Source organism: Pteronotus mesoamericanus, unplaced genomic scaffold (genome assembly GCF_021234165.1).
Source record: "Pteronotus mesoamericanus isolate MK-2021 breed Mesoamerican mustached bat unplaced genomic scaffold, CSHL_Meso_final scaffold_54, whole genome shotgun sequence".
In the NCBI taxonomy this organism is placed as follows: Eukaryota; Metazoa; Chordata; class Mammalia; order Chiroptera; family Mormoopidae; genus Pteronotus; species Pteronotus mesoamericanus.
The window spans coordinates 72,223,387-72,237,139 of NW_026555321.1; the positions used below are offsets into that span (position 1 = coordinate 72,223,387).

General features: G+C 38.9%; 1 protein-coding gene across 1 annotated transcript; it reads right to left on the bottom strand.

Annotated features, from left to right (window-relative positions):
• Positions 1 to 3,502: 3,502 nt before the first annotated feature.
• Positions 3,503 to 9,128, bottom strand: TMEM70 (transmembrane protein 70). The gene is made up of 3 exons (XM_054595700.1): positions 8,798 to 9,128; positions 7,450 to 7,555; positions 3,503 to 4,415 (listed from the first exon to the last, which is right to left on the bottom strand). Exons 1-3 carry the CDS (start codon positions 9,005 to 9,007, stop codon positions 3,958 to 3,960), a joined length of 774 nt encoding a protein of 257 aa, XP_054451675.1. The 5' UTR covers positions 9,008 to 9,128; the 3' UTR covers positions 3,503 to 3,957.
• Positions 9,129 to 13,753: the final 4,625 nt, after the last annotated feature.

Below are 13,753 nucleotides of genomic sequence, written 5' to 3' on the forward strand. Positions count from 1 at the left end.
GTCTGCAGAGTTGGTTCCTTCCAGAGACTAGGGGAAGAATCTGTTTTCCTGCCTTTCTCATCTTTGAGAGCTACAATCCTTGAATTTCTACATTTTCAAAATTCAGCGCTCCCATCTCTGCTTCCATCGTCACACCGCTTTCTCCTCTGATCTCTTGGGTCCTCTTATGAGATTCCCTGTGATTACACTGGGATTATTTGGATAATGCAGGATAATCTTCCCAATTTAAGATCCACCTAAAAATTCCTTTTGCCACCTAATGCAACACTTACAGCTTCCAGACCTGGAACATCCTGGGGGACCATTATTCACCCTACCTGTAGGCTATGTGAACATTGAGATAGTAACTGCAGTGCACTGAAATATATCAAATATATTTAAACCCATGATCTGATCATAATTTCTTAAAGTCTAATTAATCATCAGATGATACTAGGAAAACAATTCTATTTTGAAAACTGGTAAATAAAGGGAAAGAATCAAACACTTATCCTGACTTTTCTGGAGAAAATGAACTACTGGTACCCAGATCATAGTGTCAAGTTTTCTTTGCCTTCTTACCCTCTTTTTTCTACTTTTAGAAGTTTTTCAGATATAGTTGAGCACTTTCTGCAAGGGTAGACTAATAGAATATAAATAAGCATTTTTTGGAACACCTAATAAATTAGTGAACTTGGTATTGAAGATCACAAAGACATTATGTATTGTACCTCTTGATAAACGAACATTGTAATAGCCAGCCCTCTCAATGTTCCTTACTTCCCCACATGCAAATCCTGTGTAGCCCTCTCCAACAATGAATAAGGATGACTGTGTAACTAGTAAAATACTGCACAATGACAATGTGCAATTTTCAAGGTAGTGGCTGCCACCTCACTCTCCTGGATCAATTGCTCTAGGGGAAGCAAATATTCCTAAAGAGAGATCCACGTGCTAAGCAACTGAGGCCTTCTGACAAAAAGCTAGCACCCATTCGTCAGCCATATGAGGGAGCCATCTTGGAAGCTTGTTATCAGCCCCAGTCCAGCCTTCAGATGACAGCAGCACTGGCTCTCTTGACTGAAACCTCATGAGTGAACCTGAGCCAGGCCATTTAGCTAAGTCAGTCCTGAATAGCTAACCAACATTGTTCATTATACATGTTTGTTATTTTAAACATCTAAAGTTTAAGGGGCAATTTTTAATGCAACAATAGATAATATAAACAACATAATCTATGAATTAGTCTTGTCTAAAATAATCAATACCCAATCTGACAAAGCCTCAAGTCCAACTCCAATTTATAGGAAATACAGAAGACAGAGAAATATGTCTAATTACACCTTGGGGATACAATCAGAAAATCTAGACTGTGAAAACATGTGAAGGTCAAACAACTGAATTTCTTCAACAGATAATTTGCGAGGAAACAAAAGTAAAAAAAGAAAAAAAAGGAAGGGACCATAATTTTAAGTCTTAAAAGACATGTCAAAAATTGGTCACTAAGGTATAAGCTTTACTTAAATCTTAATCCAAACAAAATGTGTGTGCTGGGATGGGGGGGAGGGGAATTATACAACAATTGGATATTTAACAGTTTGAGAACACTGGGAGAGGTGGTTTAGGTATTATAATGATACAGAAGTTATATTTTTTATGTCCTTATTTTGTAGAGTTACAAAATTAAATATGTAAGGTTATGATGTCTGAGATGCTTCCAAATAAAAGCAGAGGGCAAGTGGCTGGAGTCTAGATGAAATAATATTGACCACAAATTGGTCGTGTCAGCTCCTGGCACTCTCACACTTCTGAATGTCTTAAATTCTCAAAGAAAAGCAACAAAAATACAAAGTGTTCTGAAAAAAATGAGGATCCCATTTTAACAATTGTTTCCAAACTAAGGTTATCATTCATACCTAATGGTCATTTTGTTACCTTTGTTCCCAAAAGCTACAGTCTTTCAGTATAATGAAATCTATATTGAGGAAAAGGATTACAATACATTTTGTTGTTCAAAGGTACACTTATTACCTGATGTAACCCAGGTATCAGCTAGGATAACTCTGACCTTTGAGACTCAGATAAAAGTGACTCAATACCCATCACACTGACAGTGGGGAACTCATCACCTTCCCAATCTTTCCAAGATCATTCTGCCTGGGGTGAGGGTAATGAGGTGCATGGAGAGATGCACATATACTTCTCCTCCTTATGTTGGCCCAAGTTGTTTCTGGTGACTGACTTCAGTGAAGAATCATCATGTTATCTTCTGCACACTGATCCTTTTGAGAAGTCATCTTTCTCTCTCAGTTTTTAAAGCTTTTTCCCTTTTCCCTAAACAACCAAGTTGCCTTCTGAACAATTATTCTGACTAATAAAAATAGATTTTTCACTCCATTACAGATTACAAAATGGTTACATGAATAGAGAACATTTGAAGAAAGGTGAAATGTACCCAAAACAAATTATGATGAACATGAACCTTAACGAAAAAAACTTTACAATGTTAACAATACTGGGTTTTCCTAGAACTAGGATTTTTTTACTTCTACTCTCCAGTATTTTCTAATGAGCAATTTGATGATCTAATAATTTTTATAGACAGACAATAATAACATTAACTGCTAACACAGCAACAGAAACATATCTAGGTAATGTAGGACAGAACAGGCAGGAAGATACCCAGCCTGAGGACAGAGATGGCATCAGCTTGTTCATCTTTCTGAGACCCAGAGCCCATACTCTCAGAAAGCAGGCTCTGGATCTTGGAAAGATGAGTACTTTTCTACCTTAACCGCAAGCTCACAGCAGCCTCAGACTTGAAATCATCTTCCCTGTGAACTAGTGATGGCCCTGCTGCTTCCCCATCATCCTCCCCTACACTGAGGCATGATTAGATTTACCTCCTGGGCAGGCAGTAAGACTTTAGGTAGCTCCAGTCTGGGTATGTTGTTCTTAACTGTGACTTTGGAAACTAGCACAGTACCTGGCAAACTTTAAGCACATAGTTAAGTATCTGCAGATCTAAATAGCATGGTTTGAGGTCTTCTGCTCTTAGCTGAAAATTATTCATGGGGACCAATTTTTATTTTACCATCAGAGGTAAAAATCTTAAAATGCCAATATTTAATGAGTTAGCATGTCCCTGGCTGGGTTGCTAATTGTCAACCCAATATGCCAAGGTTGTGGGTTCTATTCCCAGGCAGAGCACTTACAAGAATCAACCAAAGAACTCATAAATGGGTAGAATAGCAGGTTGATATTTCTTTTTAAAAAGAAATTAGCATAGAGATTGCTATTTTATAAAAGGTACCATCCATCTATTCAGTACATGTGACTTTCCTACCAATGGTGCACCAAGGAAGGAGTACACACAAGGGACAAATGGGACCACATAAGACAACACTATTTAGGTCACCACTTCCCCCAGAGCTGACCACACTTGACTGCACATGGAGAGCTTATTATAGGCAACTCTGCCAGAATATGTAGGCAATAAACTGTGTGCTGGACGAAAGAGAGATTAACACTGCTTTCCAGAATTTATAAATTTTTAAAAAGAGTTCTTAATGTGAGAAGATAGTATCTATAAAACACTTTGAAAAATTTAAACACAAAATAAAAATAACTTCCCCTATTTCCTTGATATCTGATCTCTATACAAAGAAAAATTAACTCCCCCTTATGCGTCTGACATGACCCCCAGCAGAGAGGCAACCACACTTAATTCAATTGTTTGTGCATATGCCAACATGTACATATATTTTCACACCTTTTTAAAAACACAAGTGGTTTAATATTATATGCTTTGTTTTCACATAGCTTGTTATTATAAAGAAACATAATTCTCTGAAAATTAATTAAAAGTTGTTTGCAATAGTTTCAAATTATTTTTAACAATCAGTCACTAACAGAAAACAATTATTATTACACATGGGAAAATAAATCACATTTAAGCAAAATATAAAAAGAGTAGAATCATTTCTCATCTTTAAGCTGTTTCTTTTCACTGATTTCTTCCATATCAAAAGTAAACGGTTTGTCATAACCCATAAGATGGTCATAGTCTTTGGGGTTTGGAAAGAGACTTGGATTAACTAACAGTGATTTTGTTTTAGCATAAAATGTGGTAAATACATGTGCACTGTTTGGAATCTTCACATCATTCTGATGAAACACTGTACTCGTTTCTGAAAGCGCAACATTATAAGTAATGGCTTTATATGTGTCCGTTGTGGCCTCATGGTACAAACGAATGACATAGCCTTTTGTAACAAAGTGAAGCAGTACTGGAGTGATCACTGTAAAGCTTCCTATGATGCCATAAAATAAGACTTGCAAAGGCAGACTTCCAAATACAATATTATTTTGTGCAAAAATGTAGGGTAGAAATGCAAGGCTGATCACACTTGTAGAGTAAGAGAAACATTTCACACCTAAATGGGAGAAAGGGGAAGAGAATTAGTACTTTTAAGAATCAATCTATTCAATTAATTTTGCACTTTTTCTTCTTACTATATCATCATTAAAACTACAACAAAATCAAAACACACATAAGATATATAACATTCCAGACTCTCTTTTAAGCACTTTACATATTTTATTCATGAAATCTATAGAAAACCCTACAACATAGATGCATAATTATTATCATGAGGTCATTTAAGAGATGTGAAAAATAAAGCATTTGCTCGATGTTATATATTGACTAAGTGGCAGTGCTGGGATTCAAGTCAAGGCCATGTGATGAGTTCAGGCTGTTGGCCCTTCCAATACAGTGTCTCCAAATGGGAAATTACTTTAGGGTTAACTGGCTTCTACCTCAGTTCCCCAATAAGAGATTTAATATTATTCAAACAGTCTTATAAACACTATAAAAATCAATTCAGTCAGCAAATTATCAATAAAACTCTCTTAACAAGCACTTCCACATATCTAATATAAAATCTTCAAATTTGGGCTAACTTTATCAAGCCAAGTGCCCAGGATTAGAACAACAAATTACAAAAATAAATAAATAAATAAAAATTTGAAAAAATAACAACAGTGGGGGCCAAGATTGGTTCATAGGTAGATACATTTTGCATCCTCACACAAACAGAAGAAGGACAACAACAAATTTAAAAACAAAAAATAACCAGAACTGCCAGAAAATCAAAATGTATGGAAGTCCAACAACCACAGAGCTAAAGAAGAAACATTCATCCAGACTGGTAGGAGGGGCGGAGATGGGCAGCTGGAGCGGAGAGTATGCTCAGCAAGGCAGTGGCTGGCGGACAGGGCAGTTCCACGTTTACATATGGATAAACCAAGAGAAATAGCTGGGGGGCGAGACAGATCATACAACCCAGGGTTCCAGTATAGGAAAGAAAGCCTCAAAACCTATGAAGGTAAAAACCTGTAGGGGTTGTAGCAGAAGCTCCCAGCCTCACAGGAGAGTTCATTGGAGAGATCCACAGGGTCCTAGAACACAAACAAACCCCAACACCTGGGAATCAGCTCTAGAAGGGCCCAATTTGCTTGTGGGTAGCAGGGGAAGTGACTTGAAACAAGCCTGCCCAGAGCCCAAGCAGCATTGTTCCCTCTCAGACCCCTCCTCTACACACAAGCATCACAACACAGGGACCTGGGTTGCTCCACCCTGGCGAACACCTAAGGTTCTGCCCCACCCAACGTACAAGGCCTGCTGAGACAAAGAAAAATGGCGCAAATGAAAGAACAGATCACAGCTCCAAAAATGGAACTAAGCAATGAAGAGAGAGCCAGCCTATCAGATGCACAGTTCAAAACACTGGTAATCTGGATGCTCACACAAATGGTTGAGTATGGTTGCAAAATGGAGGGTAAAAATGAAGGCTACACAAACTGAAATAAAGAAAAATATACAAGGAACCAACAGTAAAGGGAAGGAAACCGGGACTCAAATCAACGATTGGGAGCAGAAGGAAGAGATAAACATTCAACTGAAACAAAATGAAAAAACAAGAGTTCAAAAGAATGAGGAGAGGCTTAGGAACCTCCGGGACAACGTTAAATGTTCCAACATCCGAATCATAGGGGTGCCAGAAGGAGAAGAAGAAGAGCAAGAAACTGAAAACTTACTTGAAAAAATAATGAAGGAGAACTTCCCCAATCTGGCAAAAGAAAGAGACTTCAGGAGATCCAGGAAGCTCAGAGAGTCCCAAAGAAGTTGGACCCAAGGAAGCACACACCAAGGCACATCATAGTTACATTACCCAAGATTAAAGATAGGAGAGAATCTTAAAAGCAGCAAGAGAAAAGGAGACAGTTCCCTACAAAGGAGTTCCCATAAGACTCTCAGCTGATCTCTCAAAAGAAACCATGCAGGCAAGGAGGGGCTGGAAAGAAGTATTCAAAGTCATGAAGGCCAAGGACCTACATCCAAGATTGCTCTATCCAGCCAAAAGCTATCAATTAGAATGAAAAGGAGGATAAAGTGATTCCCAAACAAGGTCAAGGTAAAGGAGTTCATCATCACCAAGCCCTTATTCTATGAAATGTTAAAGGGACTTATCTAAGAAGAAGGAGAAGATCAAAAACTATGAACAGTAAGATGACAACAAACGCACAACTATCAACAACTGAACCTAAAAAAACAAAAACAAAAACAAACTAAGCAAACAATTAGAACAGGAACGGAATCACAGAAATGGAGACCAGAGGGGAGTGGGTGGGGGGGCATTGGGGAAAAGGTACACGGATTAAGCAGCAAAAATAGTAGGTACAAAATAGACAGGGGGAGGTTAAGAATAGTATAGGAAATGGAGAAGCCAAAGAACTTATATGTACGACCCATGGACATGAACTAAGGGCAGGGGGTCGGGGGAATGCAGGTTGCGGGGGCAGTGCAGGGATGAGGGGAATAAAGGGGAGGAAAAATGGAACAACTGTAATAGCATAATCAATAAAATATATTTTTTAAAAAAATTGCAGCAATTTAGCATACTATCTTTTCCTTCTCCACAACTTTCTACCACCTGGAAAGGCCACTAAAAAACATGTTTGTTAAAAGAAAGTATAACATGCTCATTTTAACTGCCAAATTTTAAAATATATATAAAATAAATGTGTATTTCCCCAAAATAACTACTCTTCAGAGGTATTCTTCCATTTTTTGTCTGTATATTCAAACATTATACAAATATACACCTTTTGTTGTATTTTGTTGTTAAACATCCCAAGAGGTGACCAAAGGAAGGAAGCTTTAGCATCCAGCCATAAGATCACAAAGTCATAATAGAGTTCAAAAAGCTATTTTAAATCTAAAAATGCAAAGGCCTCAACCTCTAAATCTTACATCAAAAGGTCACAAGAAGAAAACTATAATTTAAAATTTCCTTCTGTCTTGCAATTAAGAGGTGCTCTAAAGCAACACAAGACCATTTTCTTTTTTTAACAATTAAAAGGAAAAAAAGAAAAAAGAAAATAGCCTCATTTCTGATCACCCACCAAATACTGTTCGGGCCAGATTTCCAGTATAAATCAGTCTTCCATCTTCTGATTTTTCAACTTGTGTACGTAAGCATCGAACACATCTTTCCCAACAAACATGTATCTATGGAAACAGAGAACTTTGTAAGTACATAATAAATTGCATTTAGACCAACTTGTAAATTTAAAAAAAAATTAAGATAATGAAAAGAGAACTTGTCACATGAGGTGTTTTAAGGAATTTTCCCAAATAATCTGCAGAGCTAAAGTAATCAAACTGGCTAATAGAATGGCTTTCCTTAATACCAGCCATAACTAGACACATGCTGAGTTGGGAGTTTTAAGACCTAAGTTTGCATCCCTGTTCCAAACTTTTTAAATAGTGTGACCTTGAGCACATAAAATGTTTACTGGAATAGTTTCTTCTATTTAACTGTTAATGAGGACATCGCTCTCGTTTGATTACCAAAGATTTACATGCACTTGCTCTTCAAAAACTAATCTTAATAACATAAAGTAAAACATCGAAAAATCAGATTGTGTAATACGTTTTTCATACTTCTAAAATATACTATATCTAGTACAGTACAAGAAAGAGAGAGTAACCCTTTCCCTTAAGGCCTCATATCCATCCCCTTTCATCCCTTGTTCCTTTTTTAAAAAATATTTTACTTGAAATCTAACATCTAATTTCACGGGAACAAGAGTTCCTGGACGTTTGAAAATGAATTTTACAGCACACACACTTCAAAAGATATGCTTAATTGCTTTCTGCTGAAATATTAGGTTCGAATTCCCATGTTAGGGATTTCGTCCAAGTTTCATCCATGTCTGCTAATCCTGGTATTCTAAAGGACAAGATTAGAAGACAATTTATTGAGATTAAAATGAGAAAATTAATGTCTCCATCCCATTTGTCCAGGGAGCAAAAGAATTCCTAAACATAGAACCACCCAATAAAAAAATAGAACTCAAAGTCAGGTTATCCGAGTTCTTAATTCGGGTTTAGGTGGTGCACGCACGTTTGCTGCAAATTAACCCTTCCGAGCTTCTGCTAAAGAGCAGGAGAAAATAAATCTTCACAGATCCGCTGGATTTGCAACCCCGTGTAAAGAGCCTGGAACCACCCACAGAATAACCACTTTCCGACGGATGATCTTACACTCGCCAGCGCCGTGCCCCCCGGGACCACGGGTTGTTCCACAGGCAAGGCCTGCTACTCCCGGCGACCTCGCGGGAGGGCTCCTTCCGCACTAGAGCCACCGCAAGCGTGGGAAGAAGCTGTCGGAGAGCCTGGCCTCCCCAGGTCGGACGCTACGCCCACGACCCACCCTTACTCCGGTCCGCAAGGCCTCCGACGACCGACCTGTGAAGGCACGGGGCGCCGGAAAAGTGGGACGGCACCCCGCAGCCCAGCTCTCCTGCCGCCGACCGGCCCCGGGGAGCTGTTGCCGGAGGCCGCCTGTGACACAGCTGCCCTAGGGTTTCGGAGAGCCGTGGCCGCCCACAGCACCGCCCTCTTTCCGCGGAGTTGCCGTCCAGCCGCCAAAGGCCTTCCCAACGCCAGAAGCAACATTCCGCACGTGAGAAGTGGCAACGCACGACTGCGGAGACCGCCCGTAACCGTTAAGGCCAGCCTGGATGAGTCGCGCACGCCCCGCAACCTAAGGGCCACCGGGCCGGATTGGCCGCCGCACGTGTACACACTATGCGGCCCGCCTACAACCTTTCCCCCGGTCGCGTGCGTTCCCGGTTGTGTAGTTCTGAATTCGCTACCGCAGTCCGCAAAACGCCCACCCGGCGCGTGGGGTTTGGCTGTCCGGTAGACTGGCGCTCCGCTGACAGTGTGGAAGGAATAGGGGGAAAGCCATACGCGAAGGACAAAGCCTGGAAGCCAGGAATAAATGTTTCATTCTCGTGGGAGTCATTTCTGTAGGCCCAAACTATTTTCTTTGCGGAAAATGATTCTAGCCTCTAGACAGCGAGGAATAATACTGTATACGATTTAAACGAAAATGAATGGTAATTCAATGCAACCAGTGGGTTGACAAAATAAATGGAACTTGTTCACAGAATGTTGAAATGTTAAATTTGGCTTGGGAAATCATTCACATCCATATATACACGATCGCCTCTTGTTAAAGGGGGCTAAACGTGTACTGTCAGGACTACGAAGCAGAGCATACAAAGATACTGTATATAATTGGCAATCCACAGTGCTCACATAGTGGAGGATATATCTATAAATAAGCTAAAATATAATCCTGTAATATAATTAAAATATAGCAATTCACAAAATGCTAAAGAAGCCCATAATACATGATTAATTTGGCCTCAGAATGTCTAAAGGCCTCATGTTCATCTTAGTCTTGAAGGATGAGCACCCAAATGGTAAAATCACTTTTGTTTACTCGTTGAGAACTGCTGTTGGCTGAACATGTTATTTGCATAAGAACAGTACAGTAATATCACCTTACCAACTCCAAATCTTGTCTGCTTTTTTCTGGGTACCCAGAAAGATAAAATTATACTACTTCTTTATCAATAACTTCATTCTGAAAGTAATCTTCCACTTACATTTTACAAAACTCTCCTAAACAGTATAATTCATATGTGGACAACATCAATTATCCATTATTTGACTGATACATATTTAACTTTTTCTGTTCATACAGTGTTTTTAATATTGTTAAAAAAATAAAATGAGGCATACTAATAATTTTTAGTATATTTGAGCAAAAATTTATTCAAATCAGGCAGCACCAAACTGGAACTGGTTAGAAGGGCTCAACTGATGGGAGCTAAGGGCAATGTTTTTATAAAGATGCACAAGCAAAGCAAAGAAATTGTTTTACTGGCCATAACTTAAGTGGCTGCCTTATTTGGGAAAACCTATTTAGCTGTTTGTGATTGGTTGTTCTTATCCTTGAGGTATTTATAGGAATTGACTCTGACTTAGGTTTTGGTCTGCTTCCTAGGTTACCAAGTATCAGAGTCATCTCAGTCTAATGGCCTTCTCATTTGATTATATCAACAATATGCTGAGAAAACCTGCATTTTTATCTTCTGTTAAGCTTAGTTTCTTCCTACAGATACAGTCAGCAAATAAAAATAACATTTGGTCTACTCAAGGTTTCTAAATAGCTAAAATGAAATCACATCGGAAAACCATACTATAAAATTATACGAAATTGTTATGCATTGTTAAATAGATTTCTCAAGTCTAGTAATTTAGAGACATTCATTGAATGTAAACTACTTGAATGGGGTTTTAGGATGATACCAAGATTTTTTGAAAATTAAGTTTTGATTTCCTGTTGATATAATCTGAGAGGTTTCCTTTAAAAATGGGGGACAGAAAAATTGAAAATGGGTTATTATTATATGTAGTTTTTGTTTGTTTTTTAGCTATCTTTCCTCCTTATCCACCAACCCTCTTTCCATACTTTAAGGTGACCATAAAGGCAGAATGGCATCACGGGAAAAAAAAGGAAAAATATTGGTAAAGCTAGTATATTGCTAAGAACCATAAAAACTTTATATATTACTGGTTTGAAGCATATACAGGGAGACTCTTCCTAGAAAAAAATTCATCAACAAATTGTCAAGATTTTTAAAAAATTCATATTCCAAAGAAATAATCAAAAAAAATGGCTGAAGATTTCTTTAGAGGTACTGAACACAGCATTACTGAAAATGCTTTAGAAATGGAAATAAATAGCCAACATTAAGGAAATACTTAAGTGAATCATGGGACATTTTGGCAATGCAATTCTATTCAGGCATTTATTTATTTTTATGTTTAAAAGAATTTTACTTATTTATTTTTAGAGGGGAAGAGAGAGACAAAAAGAGGGAGAGGAACATCAATGTGTGGTGGCCCCTCACATGCTCCCAACTGGGGATCTGGCCTGCTGACTGTGAGTCTAACTGGCGACCCCTTCTTTTGCAGACCAGCACTCAATCCACTGAGCCACACCAACCAGGGCTATGCAGACATTTAAAATTATGCTTGTAGAGATTTTGGTTACAGAGGTGTGGGTTTTTGAGATTTGTTAAGTTGGAAAGTAAATAGTATACAGAACCATATCTATACAGTGTGTGTTACATGGTATTGAGGCAGGCAGCTCTGACTCCTGGCAATCCCATGAATAAGTGACATCCACAATGTCCTGTCCTCAACAGTCCTGCTCAGCTCCTGTAGACTCATGCCTATGGCTTCTTTTATGTAATCAATCCATCTCGTATTTGGTCTTCCCCTTTTCCTGCTGCCTTTTATTTTTCCCAGCCTTATTTTCTTTTTGAAAGAACCATATCTTCTCATGATATGCTCAAAGTGGGGAAAGCTTCAGTTTTGTCATTTGCCTCCAGCAATGTTTCAGGCTTAACTTGATTTTGCACTTGTTTCATCTTTTTGGCAACTCAGGATATCCATAGAGCTCTCCCCCAACACTGCATTTCAAATAAGACATTTTTTTTTTCCTATCAGCCATCTTCACTGTCCAACTTTACCATCTTTACATAGGAATGAGATTATGAGGGTATGGATGGTCTTAGCCTTTGGTCTCTAATGACACATCTTTGCTCGTGGTGACCTTGCAAAATTCTTCCATTGGTGCCCTTTCAAGCCTTAGCTTTGTCTTGATTTCTTGATTGCGATCTCCATTTGAGCTGATGAGAGAACCAAGGTAAATCTTTAACAATTTCAAGTTTTTGTGGTCTATGTTAAAGTTGTGTATTTTTTCTGTAGTCTTTTTTTTTTTTTTTTTTTGTCTTCTTGATGTTCAAATGCAGTTTTGGCACTTTCTTCTTTCACTATTATCAAAAGTCACTTCAAATTGTTGCTACTTTCTGCCAGTAAGACGGTGTCATCTGCATATCTTAAATTATTGATATTTCTTTTACCAATTTTCACTCCTCCTTCCTCTGAGTCTAGCCCACTTTTTTTTATAATATGTTTTGCATAAAGGTTTAAAAGGGAGACAAAATGCACCAATGTCTGACAACTTTGCCTACAGGAAACCATTGTCTCTCCATATTCTGTCCTGACAGTGGCTTCTGTCAACAACACAGACTACGTATCAGAACAACCAAGTGCATGATCTGTGTAAAAGCTCATGGAAAGAACAAACTTATCTGCAATTTCTGCATTTTTATAATAAACATGTATATTTATTACATAGATATTTTAAAATAAAATTTTGCGCAAAAGAAAAAAAGAAGTCTTACCCTACAGTCTAACCTTAAACCTGGCACTAGCTAGCTTCAGCATCTTCACCTGGAAAATTTTATCATTGTCTAGACTACTACCACCCTTTAGAGGGTGATGAGTAGTGAAGAAAAAAGGGCAACATAGAAGAGAAAAAGACACTTTAGAGGTAAAGATGGAAAAGTCTGAAAACTGGCCCACAGCCTCCTCTTCTCACCCATCTCCAATCTCTGAGTACCATTACAAACAAAAAAGTTTAACAGTTTTTGCAAAGGCTTTGATAAGTTAACCCAGGAAAGTCTTTCTGTAAAAAGCAATACCTCTTATCTGCCAAATCAACTAAAAATGTACTTCAGGCAAAAGTCATTAATTAGGTCAACAAATTTTGGGTTGTCTGTATCTGTTCCCCTTTAAGGACATTGTTACGTGACAGTGCTTAGTTGAGCAACTTGCAATGGTGAGCTTTTTGGCCCTACTTTCCCTAAGTGCGACAGTCCTCTAAAGAGGGTGAATATTTAGCTGTTTCAGCCTTCCTGGAAGGGTGCCTGCTATTAACCACAGGAAAGCAAGTAAAAAGGATTAGGTGGATCGAAAGAGAGCAAGAAAGGGTACGGGGAGTGGGGTGGGGGAGGGCAGAGGGGGCGTGGAGTGACAAATATGGTCTCAGAATTGAGTGCTGGCGGCAGACGCCTGGAATTTCTGTGAATGATCTCAGAATCGAAAAGAGCTGAGCAAAACCGGAGCTGGGAGGGGACGAAGGGGAGGAGCAGTTTTCGGAAAACATTGAAAGGTACCGGGAAGAGAGGAAATGAGGCCAGCCGATTGCGCCAGCAGTTGAGAAGCTCTTCAAACACGCACTGCAACTTCTCACAATAGATGTTTCTTCCTAAAGAACACGATCTTATTAGCATAGAGACCGCGCTACCACCTTTCGATCTTTCTTCTGCAGAGAGTCTCCGGCTCCCAGGCGTAGCCCCAAACGAGAGGCAGGGATATCCTCTAAAATAGCCCAAATCTTTACACCCAGCATGAGAAACTACAAGTCCCAGGATGCACTACTGCCTCGACCAAATCCGACAGACCTGCCGGAGAAACTACAAATCCCAGGATGAA

Excerpts from the sequence above, each read along its gene's own strand:
- TMEM70 (XM_054595700.1), bottom strand. The coding sequence starts at position 9,007 with ATGTTGCTTCTGGCGTTGGGAAGGCCTTTGGCGGCTGGACGGCAACTC. Across the intron at positions 7,556-8,797 it reads GGCGCCCCGTGCCTTCACAG|ATACATGTTTGTTGGGAAAG; the intron begins GTCGGTCGTCGG and ends CTGTTTCCATAG. Across the intron at positions 4,416-7,449 it reads TCTGGCCCGAACAGTATTTG|GTGTGAAATGTTTCTCTTAC; the intron begins GTGGGTGATCAG and ends TCTCCCATTTAG.